This window comes from Cygnus olor, chromosome 4 (assembly GCF_009769625.2).
Source record: "Cygnus olor isolate bCygOlo1 chromosome 4, bCygOlo1.pri.v2, whole genome shotgun sequence".
NCBI lineage: Eukaryota > Metazoa > Chordata > Aves > Anseriformes > Anatidae > Cygnus > Cygnus olor.
The window spans coordinates 15,056,444-15,079,080 of record NC_049172.1 but is presented as its reverse complement, the minus strand read 5'-3'; the positions used below and the strand labels follow the sequence as shown (position 1 = coordinate 15,079,080).

At 41.1% G+C, this 22,637-nt stretch overlaps 1 protein-coding gene across 1 annotated transcript in view; it reads left to right on the top strand.

Annotated features, from left to right (window-relative positions):
- Positions 1-22,637, top strand: part of LOC121069911 (transmembrane protease serine 11E-like) — a 43,693-nt gene extending 21,056 nt beyond the window's left edge. Inside the window, exons 4-10 of the mRNA XM_040556442.1 lie at positions 939-1,006; positions 4,467-4,630; positions 13,319-13,357; positions 16,718-16,913; positions 17,741-18,000; positions 18,741-18,883; positions 20,477-22,637. Of these exons, the coding sequence (XP_040412376.1) occupies positions 939-1,006; positions 4,467-4,630; positions 13,319-13,357; positions 16,718-16,913; positions 17,741-18,000; positions 18,741-18,883; positions 20,477-20,638 (1,032 nt within the window). The 3' untranslated portion in view covers positions 20,639-22,637. The remainder of the gene's footprint in view (positions 1-938; positions 1,007-4,466; positions 4,631-13,318; positions 13,358-16,717; positions 16,914-17,740; positions 18,001-18,740; positions 18,884-20,476) is intronic.

Here is a 22,637-nt window from a genome sequence, read left to right as displayed (position 1 = left end):
AAAGAGCCTTTATGTGCTAAAAAAATACAAACAAAACAAAACAGTTACATGATTTTGTAAAGCATTTCTAAGTTTTTGTTTGTTTGTTTGTTTCTTTTCTGTAACACATTTGATGTTTACAGGGTGTATGCATTTGATTTCCTGGGTCTTGCTGGTACAAGGAACTGCATAACTCACTTGTGACTTTGCTGTTTCTCAATACTTCAGTGATCCCAAACTATTCCTGGCAGAATTTCTTGCCCTGTTATATCACACTGCATTGTCTCAGACTGGTCACGCAATCTTGAGACAACATTCAGCCTTAAGCAGGATGTGGTTAAGCAGATACCAGCAAAGATGTCATTTGGGCATTGATTCCTAACACTCAAAAGTTATAAAACAAGTCCAAGGCTTCCTATTTCAGATGAGAATAGCATGTGGCAAATAGCAAGGGTGTTTGGGGGAGGGCTGTAATTTGAGATCACTGATATCCTTAGTCCTATAGAAATTTAAAGGAAAGATAAAAGTTCTATCAAAAAAAAAAAAAGAAGTCTACAAGAGAGGTGCAGTGCAGAGCACAGCATGCTGTATCCTTTCTGTAAGCCTTTTTGAGAACGATATGCTTGGGGAGGTTGCTGCAGCATGTTTCCAGATGTTTATAAACATCCCTAATGATGCCTAGGAGTGGATAGGATGGTAGTCTAGTGGAACACTGATGTAGCCATAGGATATTGAGGAAAAACAAGCTAACTTTTTGTGATGTGCCTCAGCTAAAATGGGGAATAGCAGAGGAAAGTCTGTGACAAATCTTATTTAGAGGTTGGGCTGGATTGTGTTTCTGTGGCTCTGTAATCTGTGATTTTGTAACCGAATGCTTTTTTTCTGAATTCTCTTTCCAGCAGTGCATCCCTCCCCCCTGTTTTTTTATTGTTAATTTGTATTTTTCTTTTTTTCAACAGATGGACAAGACATTTCACAATTCCATTTTAAGGAAAAAATACATCCGTTCACGCTTAGTCAGAGTGAGGTATGTGAGATTGTTTAAAAAAAAAAAAGGCATACCATTGAGATGTTATGAAATGCTCACCAGGCGCCAGGTCCAGCTAGAGAGACATTTGATCTGATTCAGTATGGTGGATCTTATGTATGACTGGAGCATAATCCCCCACTGAGTGTAATCTTAATTCCGCTCAGTGCATAAGCAGATGCCTAGGGAGCAGCAGCAGCACAACCGATCTGCTGTGGAGGATAACTGCTCCTCCGTATGCTTCCTACCAGCTATTTACCACTTGGGACTTCCTGAAAGGTTTGTCTGCTTGGCAAACCCCCGTGGAGCTCTTTTCTTTCTTTTTTAAGACTGAGAAACTTGGGTCTGTTCAGCCTTGAGAAAAGAAGACTGAGAAGGGATCTTATTAATGTTTACAAATATCTTAAGTGTGGGAGACAGAGGGATTTGGCCAACCTCTTTTCAGTGATCTGTGGGGACAGGACAAGGGGCAATGGCCACAAAATGGGTCACAGGAAGTTCCGCACCAACATGCGAAAGAACTTCTTCACGGTGAGGGTGACGGAGCACTGGAACAGGCTGCCCAGGGAGGCTGTGGAGTCTCCTTCTCTGGAGATATTCAAGGCCCATCTGGACGCCTACCTGGGCAGCCTGCTCTAGGGAACCTGCTTTGGCAGGGGGATTGGACCCGATGATCTGTGGAGGTCCCTTCCAACCCCTACTATTCTATGATTTTCTCTTTGGACTCCTGAACTTCTTGCACCTCCATCCTTCAGTAAGGAGTTTCTTGCAAAGAACCACCTCCTTTGGATCATTTGATGGTTCTTGTGTTGGGAGAGGTGGGTGGTGAAAAGTAGGTTTCTATCCTTCCTCTCCAAGCAATTAGTGGTATCAGACTTTTCCCTCATGTCCTCATATCTCTTTTCACTCCTGTACCCTATGAGCTATTCTCTCTCTTTTTTTTTTTTTTTAAGTTGAAAGTTCCAGTCTGCTCAGCCATTCCTTGCAGGAACTGTTTCTTGTCACCTTGCTCTGAATCTGCCCCTGCTCTTTGAGATGAAGGGGTCAGAACCATCACTGGGATTATGATATTGCAATTATTTTCTTGTTTTATTTTATTTTATCTCTATTTGCCAGTAATATCTAGCTTTTGATTTGTGTTTTTGACTACTGTTGACTACTGAAAGTGACCTTTTTCATAGAAATCCCTATTGTAATACTAAGGTCTTTTTCCTGAGTGAGTGCACATCACTCCACAAGTGAGCTTTGTGTCCTAATAATCACATATCAAAGATGCAAGACTAATGACAGCAGCCCCAAAGATCTTATTGCTGTCAATGTATTTCTCCTTGTTCTTCCATGGTTTGTGGGATCCAGGCTCCCACTCTATCTTGGCTTAACTCCCACTTAGGGAAATCATACAAATTGTTATTCGAATGTAGCTTTAGGAATGTTTAGATACTGACATGTGCTGTAAGTGCAGACAAAGTGGTTTAAAGATCTGACAGGTCAATCGGTAGGGAGAAGTAGTATCTTTCATAACGTCTTGTTCCCAAGAACAGACTGAGGTACTTGCTGTGAGGTTTGTTGTGCTGGATGCAAGACTTGTATGTGCTAAAACTTGTTTGCTTCTTCCAGTATATCACTTGGCCTAATAAGAGAGATTTCTAACTACAAGCTTCATGGCTATTCAGGTGCTTAGAATGCAAGCTCTCCTATTCAGGGTCATTGTTGTGAATTTCTTTGGAAAGCACTGTGTGTATTTTTTGTTTAGCATAAGCAATACATTAGTAAGAATCCCCACTGCTTACTAAGAAAGCCAAAATATGTCTTGACTAGGTGCCTTTGGCTCTGGACTTCTGTTATACAGTGAGTGATTCAAGGCAGTTTGTACTTACCTGAGGGTTTTGAGAGGTGTGGTGTGCTTGCAAGAGTTGATATGGTAATTCCAGCGTGGCACAGCACAGGAAGAGGAGTTTGGGGAGAGGTGAGGGAACACCTCAGAAATGCAAAGCAACACCCACAGTTGAATCAGATAATATCTGGAAAATAAATGGAGTGGCAGTCATGCTGAAATTGGCACTAAGGGAAAAAACAACCTGTTGGAAAGTTCACATATAGCTATTCGGTCTCAAATACAATATCCTTGAGGCAAGGAATGTGTCTTTCTGCTCACCTATGAAGCACTTTTGCATACTACGGTGGGATAATAACCCATGGTCTTTTTGTTGCCCTTCACTGGCAATACAGGAATATCTGTTTTGTTCTGGTGCACATTCTTTTCTACTATCAAAGGCTGATTACATGACATGTGTATAAGCTACTTGCTTTCTATTTTTAATTTTTTTTTCCTCTACATAAATACAACTGTCCAAGGCAGTGAGATGTAACTGGAAGTGCTTCTCTTTCACTTTCCTGTTTGAATGATGTTTAAGACAGAGCAACCCACTTTTAGATCACTCTGCATGAAATGTGAGGTAACTGAGATTCTGTCTCTTGTAGGTTGTGCCATTCTTGGCTCAGGTAGAAAGAAACAGAGGAAAGAAGGTTCTTGGTACACATTCTTATCTTCCCTGAGTAATGACCAAGGATAAGCCATCTGCAAGAGTAGAGCAAGATTTAATATGCCAGATTAGACACTTCAGTGTTTGTAGTCTAGCACTCCATCTCTTGCAGTGTCTGGTGCTCTGTCTAAGGAGAAATAAGTATTACTTTTGGATGAATTCAGTCCTTTGTAAGATTATATTCCTTTCTTCCTTTCTTCTGATCACATGTGGGATTTACAGCAACCACTGTGGGAAACGTGTGTCCCAGCATGACTGCAGCTCATACTTTTCAGTGAAATGTAAAAGGCTCCTTTTTTATTCATCTTTTGGACTGTGATAAGTAGACTGTGGGAGATGCTGCTGAGTTTCATTCACTGTTGCATGATGTGAGGTATCAATCACATTTTCTCCCAGGAATGTCCAAGCAGATACTCACATCTCTCATGAGGCTGCGGTGGTGAGAATTAAGTCGGATAGTCTCTCACCTTTCCTCAAATACCTTTTTGAATGGCAATTTAAGATTTTTCTTCTGTACACATACAGGACCCTGGAAAGGTCTGTCCAGATACAATTAACCATCTGCCTTATGTTTCTGAAGTACTGCATATCTGGCTTTTCATTGCAATCAAATCAGTTCGTTCCATCCTTTTCTTGCATCCCAAACATGTAATCAGTCACCGCTTTTTAGACTCCAGAATTATAACATTGGTCTGGCCACTTACAGAAAACATCATGCCTTGTCGTACCCTAAGGAACATTAGACAATTCAGCAGATGCTTGGATTTCTTTTAGCAATTCATACTCTCATAAATGTACGAAATGTTCAAGCATGTATCTAATCCTTTGCTATGTTGCTATTGCTAGAAGAGCTAAGATGAAAACTAAGAAATGCCAAAATAGGCTGGAGGTAACCAGACTGTTTTGTTGGTTTGCAGTCCAGATGCTGATGGTGTGGTGGCAGAAGCTTTGCTCACATTCTGGTTCTCCTCCACGGATTGCAAAGAAGCACTGCGAGAAAGAGTTGAAAGGATCTTACGAAGGGGCCTGAGAAAATACACTGGACCCCTGCGAATAAACGTCAGGTCTTCTACTGTCTCAAGTAAGTATCTTACATCTCTCTTAAATCTAGTTCTTGTGCTCTTCTGATTGATGGGACTTGATTTTCCCTTATGATGATGGCTGTTACTGAGATTGAGTCTTTCCTGGTGTTAAGTAGGAACAAAATCAATGGCACTGTATAAAGCTCACCTAAGTCTTTTAAATAAAGATTGACAGGAGCAGATGCTTTGTGGCCTCTCCGTACAATTTTGCTCTTCCTCCAGACTGCAATATCAACCTTACACTCCTGTCAGGGTAAAGAGTAGGAGCCTCACCACAGTGCTTCAGTACACAGCAATGCAAACAAACATGCTCCTTAGGTCCTTCCATCTTTGAGGAGCCTGAAATTGCAGAAACTATGCAAGATGACAGTCTTTGTGGGAAAACAGTACATGCATTGGGAAAAATAATTTTTGGTGGGGGGATCAAAATTCCTTGCAGACCACTTAAGACCACCTAGACCACTTAAGCCAGCAAAGATCCAGGGAGACCAGACAGCTGTGTTGAATGAACAAGAATCCTAGGTCAAATACTATGCTGGATGGATCCAGGCTTCTTCCCACTCAGACATGATTAGGAGCAACCCCTTGTTCTACCTCTTGGTGCTTGAAATGGGCAAAATGCAGCAGTGCAGGGAAACTCAAATATGAGCTGTCAAACGACCTTTGTTTCTTAATGGCCCAACCAGTCAAACCATCCCACCATTGGGGTGGCTCGGGATGATGGGTAACATCCCTCTGGGCAAAGAAGCACCACTTTTCTGTTTCCTTCCAGATAGAAATAGTGTGAGACCATCAACCAAAGAGACTGAAAGACTTGTGTTTTGTTTTCGGTGGTAGTGTTTTGTGTTTTTTTTTTATGCTGGTCAGGTCATGGTTTAATGAATCTTAATTTGATGCCTTGGTTAAAGGATAAAACAGGACGAAGTACAAAAATGCTTGTTAAGAATAACTGTGATCTCATCAAGTTATCTGGTTTGTTGTTTATATTCAGACTGGTAAATGAGGGAAGTGCTTCAGAGATGTTTTAGTTGACCTTGAACTGCACCAGGACTGTTACAGTAATATTCTATGATTCTATGATTAGTTGCTAGTTAAAAAAAATTAGCTGATACAATTGAATCACTATGTTTTTATTAAATATTTGGTTTCAGTAAAAGATGGCATCTCGGTGTTACTTTGATAAAGTTGTATGATAAACTTCCTGTTGCTTTTCTTGGCTGTCCCAGGTTAACCATAAAATACTGACTACATAGGTCTGCTACTCACTACAGGACTACCATTGTGCGATTGTTACCCATGACACAAAGGAACATAAACACTATCTTGCCATTTCTAGGAGATGGCAATAAAATTTAGATCTTTCTTTGCTAATAGGATTTCAACAGCGCTATGAGGTTTAGGCAAGCTCCAGTTGGCAGTGCCATTTAAGAAAATGAGGTTGACTCAGGTAGAGAGTACAGAATGGAGCACTCCTGCACTTTCTGAGGAAGGGAAGATCTCAACTTACAAAGTTCATCCTTCCCCACACCTGGTAGAAGTGACAACTTACAACAGGTCCTGGAAGTCCAGAGAGGGATCTAGGTTTTGCATTTCCAGTTTCTCTCTCCCTTCTAATATATCCTGTGCAACACTAATACTTAAGCCAAGGAATGCTGAGAAGCCCTAGATTGTTCCATGCTCTGCAGAACCTTTCTAACATCTGCTTCATTGTAACTTTAATAGTTTTGCCAACTGGAATCACTATTTATCTTGAGGCAATCCCAGAACTTTTTCATGATGGCTTTTAAAAAACCATTAACCTTTTCATTATAATCCCCTTATCAAAATATTCTAATTTGGGGGCAATAATATAGCTTACCTTAGGTGAGCACAGCTAACTAGTTGAACAAATCCAGGTCAGGCACTTATTTACATGGCATGCTAGGAGGGTCTGATAAGGAGAATGAGTAAGTCTTCCTCCCAGGATCTAATCGTCTTGTTGTTCAACACCATGTCTCAACTTGCACTTCACTCAAAAGTGTTTGCTGTGGGGATCAGCTCCAACAAACTACCTTCAAATTGGGTGCAACACTTGGGATCTTCAGCTGTGGTCCAGGGCAGAAGCACAGAAGTAAGTATTCTGCCAACGCAGGATCTTGCTTTGCCCCTTCCTTCCAGAGGATTGGGAATAAAGAGCTTTGAGGAGATGGAATCTAAGCTGATGATATTTTATGAGTTCACTTTTCTTTTTTGGGGGGGTGAAAACCAGAGAAGTTGGATAGCATAGATGTGGAAAAACAGTGTGTGGAAAACAAAGGAAAAAAGACAAAATAATACTGTCTTTATTTTGTATCATCACTAAACAGTTGATGTCCTTTACAGAGAGCTGCAAAAATACATTGTTATTGGGGTGTCTTCAGGTGTGTCATTATTGAAGTCCCTACTTTCTTGTTTAGCCATAGTTTACTTAGTCTCCTAGCCAAGAACAATGATATTTCTAGACATCCACTATAGCTTTGATAGAAAATGGGAGGTGATGGAGATCTCTGTGCTTGTTTCCAGTTGGGTTTGTCCACCTAAATATTTTTCAGTGGAGAAGCTAGCAAAGTCCTATCTTCTCCAAGACCAATGGAAAGGCTGGCAGAATAAGATGTCAAATCGCAGTTGACTTAGAAGCACCCAAGTTAGAACTTGCTCTTCCACTTGTATAGAAAGAAGGTGTCACAGTTTGTCCTCTGTATAGTCCTGGCACCAAAGAGATCTACAAGGCTGATTTTTTTTTTCCTCAGGGTTTCCTGATTAGAAGTAGTCACCTCAGAGCCTGCATCCCTATTAGGCAAAGTGTAGAGCAGCTTGCCAGCCTCTTTCCCCTTGCCAGGTAGGTTGGAAGTCTCTCAAAAGGTATTTTTGGGAATGTGCTCTTGACGTCAGAAAGAAACTGGTTGCAAGATCACTGGCACTGTTCACAGTGAGTAGGAAGTATTCCCATCTGTCTCACAGCCAAGGGTTTTGACCGTGAACAATGAGTCACGAATTGGTTTTGATCAACAAGTCAACTGTTATTATTTCTGTTTATCTGGCACCTGGTACTTGCCAAAGCTCCTTGCAAAGTACAGAACCTGGTGAGATGGATTCTCATTTCTTTATCAAGTCTTCTTTGGGAGACATGCAGATGAGTGTCTGACCTGGATTACTGAGGTACGTTTCATCAAGTTGTGGCTCAAAGAATGTGTGTGGCAGTCTGTGCTTTTTTTTTTTGTACTTGCCACTTGTACAAGACACAACAGCAGCCTGCGGTAGTAGAACAGGACATGTATCAACACATTGAGAAACACAGCGGGGATCCTACATTCCCCCACTTTGATGCCATTACCCTGGCACAAGGCGGCATGTTTCAGTGTTTGCAACAATCTCGTTGTCTTCCCCAAAAGGCTTGGGGAATAAAACAGCTCTCATCTGCATGAGTGGTGGGTTCTGCTGCGTGTGTGAAGGAGGAAGGCAGCACTTGAGGCAGAGTAAGAAGCGGGTTGACGGGAGCTGTTAGTCCTTGCTGAGCAGTGACAATATTGCTCACAGTCTTGTTTCACATAGTGTGGCTTCACAGCCTCTGTTCGTGGTAGGCTTGCGTCTGATCCTGCACAGTAACAGGGCTGCTATGCTACAGTGCCATTGCTGGCACCAGAATTAGAGATTTAAAGCACTGTGAGACTTCTTCCTTTTAAATGGAGCTGAAGTTCCGGGGGCTTCCTGGCTCAATACAGCAGACTGAAAAACACACACACAAAAATCCCACTATTTTCATTTATAGTGTTGAAGTTGATACTTGGTTTGGATGAGATGAAATCAAAGTGAATACATGCTGTGCTGGAGATGCCACAGGGCCTGACTTGTAAAGGAGGACTCCAGCATATGTTAAAGGTTGATGGATCTGCACTTACATATCACCATGCATGTGTCTTCACCGGACATCTGACAACATATGGCATGTTATCCTCACACGGGAGGGATGTTATTGAACTAAAGATTCATTCATCCTTCAGAAGGGGATGATTATTACCAATTTTGGAGCTACAAATTTCCATGAAAGACAGGGATTGTTGTCTTAATCAGGAAATGGAGAGGAATTAAGTTGTGGTTGAAGGTGGAGATGGGGGGGAAGTCATGCATGCTAGGACAGGTCCCGTGGACATGAGTAGGGAGGGAAGGGCAGGGTGACAGGGACAATTAGAGGTACACAGCTTTTGTCTTGTCTCTACCGGGTTACTCTCCCCTACTGAAGGAATGAGAATTGCATCATCTGTACCTAAACTATGCTTACCTACCTTACCTAGGTACCTACTTCCACAAGGGTGCTTAACCCTAGGGAGGTAATTCCTGTTGAGAGAATGGAGAGAATGTAGGAATATTAGTAGGAAGTTGTTTTAGGTTGTGTGCACGATGTAACCACAGAGGAGTGAGACTTCCCTGCTGAGCCCAAAGTGCTTGTGTTTTGCCATCTTTCAGGAAACTGCTGTGTTTCCTTTCAGGTACAGCTCTTGGAACAAGACTTAGCCTCTCACTCTGAAGGACTGCTCTAATTCCCATTTCACCCCAGTACCTGGGGCCTTTGCAGTCTTTAACGTAATTAAAGAGCATTAGGGTAGAGATACTATCCCTCTCTATAAGTACACTATGGGACAGATTCACTCTGTGGCACTCCTCTTGGCTGCCCAAGGTTGGTGAACTGCTGAAACTTGCCAGAGATCCTTTTTTGGCTACATGTACTGCTGTTGCCCTAAGTAACATCAAAATAGGTGATCCCACTATTTCTGATGCATCTGAGAATTCTGTAATTTCCTGTCTTTTTGAAGGACTTATGTTATCAAAGTGACAAGGGGCAGTAGAAGATGCTTCCTCTGATGCATGGCACAAAGCTTTGCTTCAAATGCGTGTCCAAGAAAATAGCATTAGTACCAAAGTAGTATTAGTACTGACTTTTATTTATTTATTTATTTATTTTTACATTTTAAATCCTTTTCTCCTCTCATTACCCCATTTAAGACAATCCCTACCATGTCTTCTCTGTGGGAGAAAACAATTTAAACATTACTTATGTGATGAACACGGACCATGCAGTTTGCCTTTGAAGCTAGTGGTTACGTTATGGCATATAGAAACCTGCAGTTGGAAGCCTTTAAAGAAAATGAAGCTGCCTGTGGAAATTAGCATCTGTGAAAAATTAGGCAATTGTCCTGGTAAAACTGTAACAGATTTCTGAAGCAGCTTTCTCACCTCTAATTTTGAAGGGCTCTCTGGCCCTTTCTAAGCTGAAAATGCCTGGTATCCTCTAGTAATGCATTTGCTTGCTTTGATTGAACTTCTTCAATGTAATGTCTGCTCCATTTGTGTCATTAAGGGGTTCTGACTGTTATTTTCCCTTAAATGTAAGCACTGGTTTCTGTAACTCAAGTGAAATAGGGCAGTGGACACAAGATTAACCTTTCTGATGCTGTGACACTGAAGTTAATTAGAGGCAAGACAATGCATGCACATTTTTCTGTAGGAATCTCTGAGTCCCTTGGAGGGGAGTAGTCACATTCACTCTGCAGTTAAGTACAAACCTGCCAACATTTAGATGGTTGCCAAATAGATATGCAGGCTTTGGGCACTGAACTCCTTTAGGAATCCTGGCCTTAACTGGCTATTGCATATAGACAATTACCAAAATCAGGCAGCTTTCCTGCTTTTAGTTACTCTCCTTTTCTTTCTATGCTTGCTCAAACATGTATATTCAGCAGTAAAAATAAGATATTAGCTAATATTAATCTCAAATAGTAACTGTACCAAGTCACTATTCTCATTCATAGGAAATTGAAGCCAATAACTTAGGTGTGTTCAAAGGTAATTTAGTTAACTGAGTAAACAAAATAACTGTTTTAACTGATCATCCAGCTGGAAAACAGGGCCCTCTTCTGAAAGGTGCTTTCCTTAAGCCATATTTCAATAGATTGCTGTGATTTTAATTTAACCATTAGTTTTCTCTTAAGTTGGGCAAGCTTTAACTTAATAGCAAGTTCCATTTTGCAGGTAGGTTTGCATATTCAAGTTTAACTTGTTCTTGTTTACAGTGGAAGCCTGAACACTGTTTTCCTAAATGCAGCACAAACAACTATTTTTGCAGCCCTATGTGGTTGGGATGAGATATGACATTTTAATTGTTACTAATTGATGCTTTTTATTGGTAGTGCAAGCAACTAGGACAACTAGTAAATGAGCAGGGCAGAGAAATTATCTCGTGCCTTACAAGTGATTGCTTCAAGGCAGGGCTTGCAGCATGTTGGTTGGCACAATGAACATCTGTGCTGTTGACCAGGTGAAAAATGTCAACATTTTTTATGGTAACAAATGAAAGCAAGCCCCTAGTGAGGTAAGCCAGCAAGAAACCTGTTGTTTTTTTTTTTTTGGTTGGTTGGTTGTTTTTTTTTCCCCCAGAAATATCATGTAACCTGAAGTGTTCCCTGCTTTTGATGGTACCTACTGTGGGTTCAGCTTCTCTGAAAATCATGTCAGCTCTGGTTTCCAAAGATGTACATGTGCTCTGAATTTGGTTTTGAGTCCTGTGTCCTTAATTTTGAGTCCTTAATTTCACCTGTCCTAATCTGCATGATGTGTTCCCAGGTCTGTTAACACCTGCTTTTGCCAGATGGTTTTTTGTTGTTGTTGTTGTTTTCCCCACTGTGGTGTTTTCTTTGATACCTCTCTTCCAGCTCCCAGTATTGGATACACATTTAGGGCACTGCATCTGACAGATCTCTAAAGCTAAGCTGTGACCCTATCCTGGTGAATATAGCATTCATTATTGACAAGTGTCACTGCACTTTTTTTCTACAGCAGTGAGTGGATATGAGAGTACATCAACTGCTGATAAAATATTCTAAAATTCAAAGCTTTACAGCCATCCTATTTAAGACTTACAGTGTGGGGAAAAGTTTTTTCTCCAAATACTTGTAGTATAGCCCAGCTACAAGCAGTGGCTAGGTCTCAGAACAGAATTTTGCCCGCAGGAGATTTTTAGTTTTATTTCAGGTGCCTCATAGAAAAGCCAATAGAGATATAGACAGGTGCCTTGCAGAATGGCTGCGTGATTCACAGCAAAACTCAGTGCAGCGAGAAAATACCGATTGAATTGCTTTCGGCACTGCGCTGGAACCAGCTGGTTGCTTCTTTTGTCTTCTTGATTAGCTTTGCAACATAATGCAAGTATTAATAATTGACTGCAGGCTTTATAATTAGGCCTTATGAGGTAAATGTCTCTCCACCCAGAGAGGAGTTAAAAAATAAAAATAAAAATCATCAATATTGCACTCAAAGGCAAAAAGTGTGCTTCCATTGTTGGTTACATTTGTTGGTTTCTTACCATTTTCCAGCTATACAATATTAGAATGACCCAAATGCTGAGCTAGTATTGAATGTAGTATGGATTTCCAGGAAAATATTGGATTCTTAGCATGGTTGAAAAAAATAAGTAGGGCCAGATTCTTTCCAAAGCACTTTTTGCCAGTATAACCGCATAGGTGAAGCAGCTAGTTCTTTAGCATGGCTCAGCTCCTGTTTCTTCATTACTTTTTAACTTACAAAAATTTGTAGCGCTGCTGAATCCCCTTGCTGGCCTACTTTTTACTATTTGATAGTATTACATTTTGATCTAAGGAATATTGGCAACAGACAGCAATGTTATGCATGGAAATTCTTGGATTACAACAAGCATTCCTGAAGCACGGAATTACCTGTACTTTAGGGTTTTCTCCATTCTCTGTCACAGTAGTTGAGAACGTGCAAGTGAACACTTTTACTGATAGGAGACCTCACAAGTTGCTGCTTGCCCACCAGTAAACCTTTATCATGAGAACGGTTCCCGTTTATGGTGAATAAGACCATCACTATATAAATTTTCAGTTATAATTCATCTCCTGTTGTTATAAAACAAAGCAGCAGTTGGATGCATGTATGTCAGCCCTACTGCTGCCTTTCCTCTGTAACATTCCCTGCAGTCATACTGTATGTACACTGCAGTTCTTTTTGCTTCCTTTTTATATCACAATCTGCTTATTGTCTTGTTAGGAAATGATGGAGTACGTATCTAGTAATGGTGGATTGCAAACATGCAATTCACCCTGCATACCAGGCGCGTCAAGCCCACAAGCAAAACACAAGTTGCAAGAGCACAGTAGGCAACAAGTATGATCCACAGCCCTTTGCATTCAAAAGAGACTCCTCCTGGCTTGGTGTGGCCTTGGATCAAAGCCAGATAACATTCTGTGTAGCTGCAAAGAGAAAATAAAAATCAAGAAAGTAGATAAGGACAGGAATCTGTTGAGGAAAGCTCCAGCCACAGACTGCAAAGTTGTGTACGCTGTACAAGAATTTCTGTACAATTTAAAAATGGTATTAAGACTGTGATTATCCCCTGGATTGCTGCCAACTAGAATGGTAGCTCCAGAGGATATTGGCTGGCCAGAGAACAGCAAACTGCACTGCAGAGAGGAATGCACTAGCCAGTGCAAGATCGTGACCACTTATGCATTGCACTGGCTTCTACAGCAGCCCCCATCTGCGCTGCCTCTTGTGATGCCTGGTACTCAAGCAGCCATAGGGTAGGATGGCCATGGAGGAGATAAACCTTGTCTGTGCTGTCCTGACCTTACACTGACTTTCTTTTGTTGTTTCAGATGTGGAGAGGAAAAGAGCAGAAGCAATCTTCAATGACAGTAAGTGAGGGCTTTTTAAACATGGGAAACCTCTATTATTTTATTTAGCATCAAGAGTCTCTGAGCACTTTTCCTGGCCCTTAAAAGCCTTTTCTCTTCCTTCTGTCTAATGAACATGACCTTACACTTTACACAGATGAGAAAATCCTGCTTGGATTAGAAATCCTGCTCAGTCACAGGGAAGTCTTTTGTCAGTGCCTTTCAGGATGCTTTAAGACTATCGTTACTGGCTTGAAAGTCTTCAGTGTAAATGGGGTGAAAATCCCCTTTAGAAAAAGTCTTACACGCACTGCTGAGTTCCTTGGTCATTTTTTTTTATAGTGAGATGTTCCTCCTGTTAAAAGTAATAGCAATTAAGTAAGAAAAGAGCACATGATGAGAAAAGAAAAAATGCTGATGGTTCTATAGAAATACCCAATGTTGAGCAGAGAGGAGATCTTCAGGTTCTGCTGCTGTGTGCTACAGAGCAGCACGCCCTGGTTGATACCTGCCCATGGCATGCTCCTGCCTCCAGCAGTGCTGGTGTGGAAGGTGTATCTTAAAGGTGAAGTCTGACATCTCTTTAAAAATGGATTAAAACGTGTACTTAAATATCTGGTCAAGTCTAATCCTGCCTGCACAGGACTGTCAGTTCTTTCTGCATCTTGGAGCAACAACTGCAGGATCTGTTGCTTGTCCTTGATGCTGTAGTGTGACAATTCATCTCCACCTTGTCACCTGTTATTTTGTCATATATGCTCTAAGTGATGAGTTTTACACCTGACTGTGTACCAGCATGCTGTTCGATTGACACTTTAAGGACGGCAGCCTGGCAGAGACCTGTATCACACCCTGTGAATGCAAAGTGCCCCTGAAAGCTGGCAGGAATGGGCACATGAAAGAGTTTGGAATAGTGGCTTTCAGTGTGCTCCTAGAAATCGGGAATTTGACATTTCTTTTGTGTATATCAGAAGGAAGGAAGGACAATGAGGCAATGTGTAGAAGTTAAGTCGGTCTGTACCTATAATGAAAATATTGTGGGTTTGGGGATGACTAGTAGCACAGAAAATGCTGTGGAAATAGACAATGCTCAGTCTTCTAAAGGTATTGTTGTAGGTAGTCTCAGTTGTAGGTAGTAGGTAAGTCAAGATAGTCCGTTTTAGAGGTGTCTGAGCTTTCAGGGAAGGAAGTCAGCTTGTTTGGAGACTTAATAGTCATTTAAAAAAATATCTTACAAATCACAGAATCACAGAATGGCCACGGTGGGAAGGGACCTCTGAAGATCACCTAGTCCCTTGCCGAGCAGAATCACCTAGAGCACATTGTGCAGGATGGCATCCAGGCAGGTTTTGAATATCTCCAGAGAAGGAGACTCCACAACCTCTCTGGGCAGCCTGTCCCAGTGCTTTGTCACCCTCACAGTAAAGAAGTGCCTCTCATATTCAGCTGGAACCTCCTGTGCTTCAGTTTGTGCCCGTTGCCTCTCATCCTCTCACTGGGCACAACTGAAAAGAGACCAGCTCCATCCTCTTGACACACTCCCCTCAGATATTATACACATTGGTGAGGTCTCCCCTCAGTCTTCTCTTCTCCAGGCTAAACAGGCCCAGCTCTCTCAGCCTGTCCTCATACGACAGGTGCTTCAGCCCTCTGATTATCTTAGTAGCCCTCCTCTGGACTCACTCCAGTAGCTCCATGTCCCTCTCGAAACGGGGAGCCCAGAACTGGACGCAGCACTCCAGATGTGGCCTCACCAGGGCTGAGTAGAGGGGCAGGATCACCTCCCTCGGCCTGCTGGCAACACTCTTCCCAATGCACCCCAGGAATGGATTTCTTCTACCTCTAGAAAGGTTTGATCTCTTAGCAGGTAATGTAAAGTAATAGAAGATTAAATAATACTGCTTTTTCAGATTAAGTGCTGGTGTTCTGGGTCTCTGAGGGAACTGTGTTTTTCTCCGTGTTCGGAACATTGACCGCTCAGGTAGTTGATTGAATTATACAGATCTAGGCCCAGTAATTGAGGATTACCAATAGCTTTCAGGAGGTAAACATGCTAGTACAGACAGTCTTATCAGTTATGGTACAATCTTCCATCGTCCTTTGATGTAGAAAGTTTTGGACAAGTATCTGTATCTTTACATTTCACTGTTTTCCTTCATTGCAGTTATAAATTTCTGTACAGGGCAGACATTACACTGAGCACATCAGCTTCTCAATATTGTGTGACAATTATTTTTTTTTTTCCAAATTTACGAACAGCTTTCAATCTGCTGAGCTATTGCTGCTGCTTTTCCTTATGAGGTACTATTAACATCACCTTGTGCAGATCCTAGCAGGAAGGGGCAGAGGTTATGCTCTGCGTGGCTCCAGTGTTTCTCTTCTGAGGACTTCAAGGGGCCTGGGGCTTGCAGCTCTTCAGTGAGGTATTACAGGTTTCCACCTTGTCCCCCTCTGGGTCACTGTCTGTGGGAGACAGTGCAGTAGTTTGGATTGTATTGTCACTATGCAAATAATTCTTAGCTCTGTCTCTTTTTCAATGGATTGGGATAGTTCTGTCTGCCAACTTTCCTAATGTCTAGCTGAAATCGGGAGCTGGTCTAGTGGGTCTTGTTCCAGGTAAGACAGATTTGATACTGGTTGAAGGGGAGAAGACAGCTGAAGCAGCTCCCTCAATTGAGGAAGTTTCTAAAGCTACTGGAGAGCTTCAGCTACTCCTGAATGTCTGTTTAGTGCCTAAAACTATGAGTATTTCCATTCCTTTCTGGGTTTGGAGGATAATACTTATCATGGATGCACACCGTGTTGGAGGTATCCATGCCTTTGTCACCTCTGGCTTGGATTGGCACAATGCTCTTTGCCCGAGCAGCTCCCAAGGTCCACCTGCCAGCTGCCATTTGTGCAATGCGCAGCTGCCTTATTCCAAGAGACATCTTGCTGATGCAATCTGCATGCATGCTTGGTAAAAACCCGTGGCTTGGATCATTGCCATCTTAGATTTTGCCTTGTTCTTGTTTTATCCTTGTGACAAATCACCTGGGGCATTTGAGCTGGCAATCCCTGTATTTGGGAATTGTCCTGGCTGTATGGTGAAGGGTTTTGATTCCTGATTAGAGCTGTTCACGAAGCTAAACCTGAATGGTTGACCATCATGGCTTACCATAATAGTTAGTTGTTCCTTCAGGCTTCTAACAGAATGGGTTGTGCATGAGGATCTTGGTTTTGCGGGGCTGGTGGAAGGTATGTTTTCGTGTTGATGTTACACCTTTAGAGAACCTAGGTGGTGTGTGATTTTGTGTACATTTTCCATAGTACCTGCAGCCCTTGGCAGGCATGTTTACTAAATGGAGGAATAACTAATGTATTCTTTTTCCTTCCTGACAGTCTGTGGGTTACGGCAGAATAGATCAGTCAAGTCAATAGCGAAAGCATCATCGTTGCGAATAGTCGGCGGATTGTCTTCTGCAGAGACTGGGGATTGGCCATGGCAAGCTAGTTTGCAGTACAATAATATCCATCGCTGTGGTGCGACACTCATCAGCAATACGTGGCTTGTATCTGCAGCTCACTGCTTCAGAGAGTAAGTTCCCAGTTTAGAGAGAATCTGCAGCAGTATGTGCACCATTTGGATCAAGCTGGGGGGCTTTCCAGATTTCCAACACACCCCTAACTACCCAGGGGAACAGTTTTCAGCCTTGGAAGGGAAAAATGTCAGGGTTGAGCAGACCCATCACTTGTCTGTTTCAGTGAGATATTAAAGACTGAGTCTATGGAGCAGAATTAGGAATTCTACAAGCGGTAATCTATAGTCATTTGGCACATTCAGGAAAAAAAAAAAAGTGAAGAAAAGGTAATGTGACTGAAATGATAGTGTTTGTTTCCTGTTACCCAGAATGTTTCTAAAGGTTTTCCTTGGTGTTATAACTAGGTTGCTGCAGCTTCAGGCTGCTACGAGAAGTTATAAAACCACATTCCTCCCTTTCCATTCAGCCATGCTCTCCCAGCCAGCACTCTTTGTTTCAACTGTTGCAATTGTGAAGCTGCAGGGCGTGTAAGATGAAACAGCTGCTTGAATGAATTATTAACATGCAAAAAGAGAAAAGGAGATGAGTTTTCTAGCAGAAGGGCTTTTTGGCCTGATTATACCCTGTGGCCACACTCTGGCTAGATCAGTGTTGAGGGGTCAGAGGGAGTAGGAGACTGTGGCTGAGGAGGAAATTAGATTGCTCTCTTCTAGAAACAATCTAAAATTACATGGGGGACAGTGTTATGGGAAGTGACAGATGCCTTAAGAATCTAGAAGGGAGCTTGCTTGAAGGCGTTATGAGAGAAAGGTGTTTGCCAAGTTTAAAGCCCCAAGTACTTATATTTACAGCTAAGTATTTACAGCACTCTTACCTTTTTCAGCATGAGTCACCCTCACAAGTGGACTGCTACTTTTGGAGCTCTTTTGAAGCCACCAAGCTTGAAACGATCAATCAAGACTATTATTATTCATGAAAAGTACCGCTACCCAGAGCATGATTATGACATTGCACTTGTGAAGCTCTCTAAACAAGTTGAGTTTACAAGTAACATACACCGTGTTTGTCTGCCTGAGCCATCTGAGACTTTTCCATATAATATTCATGCTGTCATCACAGGCTGGGGAGCACTTACCAATGACGGTGAGTTTACCAGGTAACCCATGTGTTGCACGAACCCTGGTGCTGATCTGCTACTGAATTGGTATCACTCGTGTAGCCCGTATGTTGTATGGCAGCAAGACTAGTTTTTGTCTAGAAGCAAAGATTTCTCTAATTGTGAGCAGCAGTTTCTTGCTCTAAAATTAGACTGGATGAAGACAGAGCTACAATCCACTTAAGCAGAATATAGCAGAAATGACCTCCTTTTCCAGGCTTTCGATTTCATATTGTAAATTCTTAAGACAGGTAGTCTAGCCATGCATGTGTTTATATAATGCCCGAGCAAATATTCTCCCAGCTCTAGCCAGAAGCAGATAACTCTGTAGGCTTTCAAGAAAATGTGCAGAGTGAGCTGCATATAGTGACTTGCCCAAGCTCACGCTCTTATCAGGCCAAGTTGTGAGTACCTTTAGCAATGGAACCAAGCTGTCTTGATTTCATATCATCTAGCCAAATTGCTAGGTAATTTGTATTCCATGGTATTAGATGGAACATCTGTAAAATACAGTGTTGTACTTTGGGCACTATATACCATGCAATCATTAATTCTGTCTTAATAGTACAGTTTCTAAATGAGATTGAGTATGTCCACTTTCCTTAAGGCCTAACCTAGAGAGAGTAACAAGCAGTACCTCTGTTTTAAACAAAATTAAGCTGGTCCTCCATAAGATAACATTATTTATCAACACAAATGCATTTACTCAAACTATTCTTTCCCTCAGGTCCAACTCCTAATGCTCTTCAGGAAGCAACAGTGAAACTTATTGACTCGAATACTTGCAACAAAAAGGAAGTGTACGATGGGGACATAACACCCAGAATGTTGTGTGCAGGATACTTGGAAGGAGGAGTAGATGCTTGCCAGGTAACCATAGCTGAAAATTAGAAAGGAAAACTATTCTAATGCTGATTCCAGTATTTGGTTGATCAAACTTTAACTGACAGTTTATTAGTCCTTAAAATGGGCTCTGTTCAAACAAGAATTAACATGTAAAATGAAATAGCATTTATTACATGTTACTTAGCAAATAAACCCTATACTAAGAGAGCTAAATGTGTATAATATTCAGAATGTAAATCTTTCATGGCACGAAGTGGAATTTTCATTCTGTAACTCAAAATAGCTGCTATGAACCCATTTGCTTTTCATAGTTTCTTCTGTGAAATCTAACAATTTGTTTTCAAAAATACCACCTGGATACTCCATATTGATGTTTTATTCCTCCTTCATTGCTGCTGTTCCACAGCAGCCCCTTGTTTACTGGACAGCAAACCCCTACATTTTCGTTTATACTAGAGGCTGTTCTGCCAGCGTACTTGTGCCTTGATTTCAGCAAATTGTTCTGCAGGGGCTGACTATGGCAACTAATTAAAAACCATGTGTAAAAATGCACAATTGCACATTGAAATTAAATGACAGGATCATCTTATAACAGAGATCTGTTACAATCTTTGGTAACAGACTTTGATCAGTGCAAGGAAAACTGTGAAACAAAGATAAGGAAGCTAGGCATAAATTGAATAGTAGGGATACATGTATGATGCAGACTTGCAAACATTGCAAAGCAATGGTTATGTTCAAGCAAAAATATTTCCATAACAATAACTTTTAATAAGGCAATTTCTATTAATATTACTTATAAAGAATATATTTGTAAGTGCTGGTTCAAAACAGGCCCCTTCCAGAATCCCAGTCCTACAGACTTCAGCAAAACTCCTTGCAGGATAAGTCCTGGAGACCTAATTCCTCTGTTCCTGTCCTGCTCAGCATTGAAGAGACTTGAACAGAAGGATTCAACTGCTGTGTATTTCAGTTACGTCTTTTGATGGGTGATGGGGAATTTGTTCTGTTCTGTGAGGATTGCCTTTGACACTGCAAGGTTTCAAGCCTAACAGTTATCGCTGAGTCATACTATTAACAGTATCTGAATTCAGCCTTTGAGAGTGACTAAAGTCTTAAGGAAATATTAGCTAGTTAGAAGACAAATTTCCTGAAGAAATTATTTTTGAAGTGTTATTGCTGCAAGTGACTGAAAGAATTTGCTGAAAGGATAGTGGTTACTGGAGAAAAAAACAAAACAAAACACAACTCTTGTTGGCTTAGAATGATGTATATATTTGTGTTTCCCTACTTTGTATGAGGAGGAAGACAAGCCAGTGTGAGGAATGTTTCATAAAACAGAAGAGAAGGGTTTTTTTGTTTGTTTGTTCGTTCATTCATTTTTACTTAAAGGATATTGTACAACCACAGGTCAGGAGACTCCATGGCAGACAGGCAAAAGTCAGTGAATTCCGACTCAAATTTCATAAGCAGATTGAATTCTGCACAAATGGCAGCTCTTGAAATACTACTTGCTTTTCTCTCTTATTGGATGCTCCCTCTTATCTATGGAGAGAATTATATTTTCCCTTCTGATAAATTAAATCTTTTTTATTTTTTTTCCTCCTCTTCCTCCAGGGGGACTCTGGGGGACCACTGGTTACTCCTGATTCTAGACTGATGTGGTACCTCGTGGGAATAGTGAGCTGGGGAGACGAATGTGCCAAACCAAATAAACCTGGAGTTTACACACGAGTGACTTATTTCCGTGACTGGATTACCTCAAAAACTGGCATCTAATTCCAAAATCAAAAATGGATTTAACTACATAGGTTACACGTAACTCATACTTGTCTGTAATTGTGAAAAGTTATTTTTTTTAGTATATACATTCCTATGTAGTTTTGGTCAAAGCAAACTTTGCCCGCAGCAAGCACTATCTTTTCTGTCAGAGATCCTAAGCCCTTGTGAATTTATACTAAGCATATGAGATTGCTGTCCTCATCTTTGAGCTTTGAAGCATTCTCACTTAGAAATTATAAACTGTTGTAATTAAACTAACATTTAAAAGCTAGCTATTTACCTCCTTTATAAACACAGTTTCCGGGGAAAAAAAAAAAAAAAAAACAAAAAAAACCACATTCAGCCACGGCTGAGGTCTGAAGATGTCCACACTCTAAGCATAGGGGAAGCTGAAGCAAATGTTGTCACAGCTGACTTTCTAGGAAAGTGAACTCTTTATTATTCGTATTAGAGAGCATCATCTGCACCGACTGTATCCAAGACCCTGGATACTCACTTTGCTTGGTGGTCTTGGTGGCTAAAAGGGGATCAGCCAGGAGTGAGAACAGGTCCTAGTTAAGGAAGAGGAGGATTTCTGTGCTTGCAGCAAGTTGGAAGAGAAAAGACAAAAGCTTCATGTTCTTGTTTTTAAGCACATTTTTAACAGGGAAAAAAAAAAAGGAGGATTTTATGAAGTTCAAATTACAGCACTTCTACAATAGCATTTTCAAGTGTCACAATATCCTTGTACCAATGCCCTTCTAGACAGTCTTTTCAACTTGCAATGTTCTTATTATATAGAAATGCTATCTTTACCAACATTTGTTTGTAACATGTCTCCATGAACAACCTCACTGGAAGAAAACCCAGCATTTAAAGTCATGCTAAAGGAAAGAGAATTATTCACCACAAACTTGGAACTACCTTTTACTTGAAGTCACAAAATTGTGTGCTTTTCCAAGGGCATGCCAGCCAACAGAAGCCATCTCACTGCAAAGAAAGTAAACAGTGATAAACTGTCTTGCATCAGTGATGGATTCATTTCTGCCATGAATAAATATGATCCTGTTTTATGAGGCCATTTCATATTAAAGAACAGTCCAGATGAGAACTTCAGAGTAAATGCGATCCTTATACATGGACTGAGCACTTTTCCTACCTCTGTGCAGAACATCTAGTATATTGCTGGTGGAAGGGGGATCAGTGACGTGACTTTTGCTGTCCCCTACAGCCCAGGCCTTCCATATGAGGAACCAAAGTGACAATCTAATACTATCTCCTTCTGCTGTCTTTGAGTGGCCACCAGACTGCTTAGGCTGTGAACGCAGGACTCGCAGGAGTCTGTACGAGACATGAAAGAATATGCAAACCCCACAGCTGAATTTATAACAGAAAATCTCCCCAAAGCATCTTGACTCCCCTTCTACTCAAGATTGGGTCTCTCAGCTCTTCTCCTGTGCATGTTCTGTAATGATCAGAATCCATGGGAATAGGATGCTTGGCATTGCCTGGAAAGTCAGACTGTGAATGAAAAGTCTATACACAGATGGAAAAACCTACATTGAAGCCTCAGGGTGGTGTAGGGGGAAGCGATTGTCTTATTTTTTCACCCCCTTCCAATCTTTTTTCATATCTTTTGAATTTTAGTTTAAAAAAAAAAAGATACCTTATCTCAGAAATAATTGAAGGCTTTAGTTTAAGTTTAGCTTTGCCTTTGATGTAATAGTATCTTCATTCTGATTTTCCACGTCCATTTGTCCATTTAAAAATTAAAAGGATCTTGGGACAGTTAGGAGGATAGTCAGATGCAGCAAATCTGTTTTCTTAATTTATTGGTGAAGTTTGTAATTTATGCACTTTTGAGTTGCTGCTATTTTTAAAGAATTTACTCTGGGCTAGGTTATTACAAAATAGAGACTGTACAGAGTTTTGGATTAGGTCACCTGGAAACACAGTTTTCTTCTAGTGTTCAGGTTCCACTTTTTATTAAAGGTATCCTTTGGAAAGAAAAAAAAAA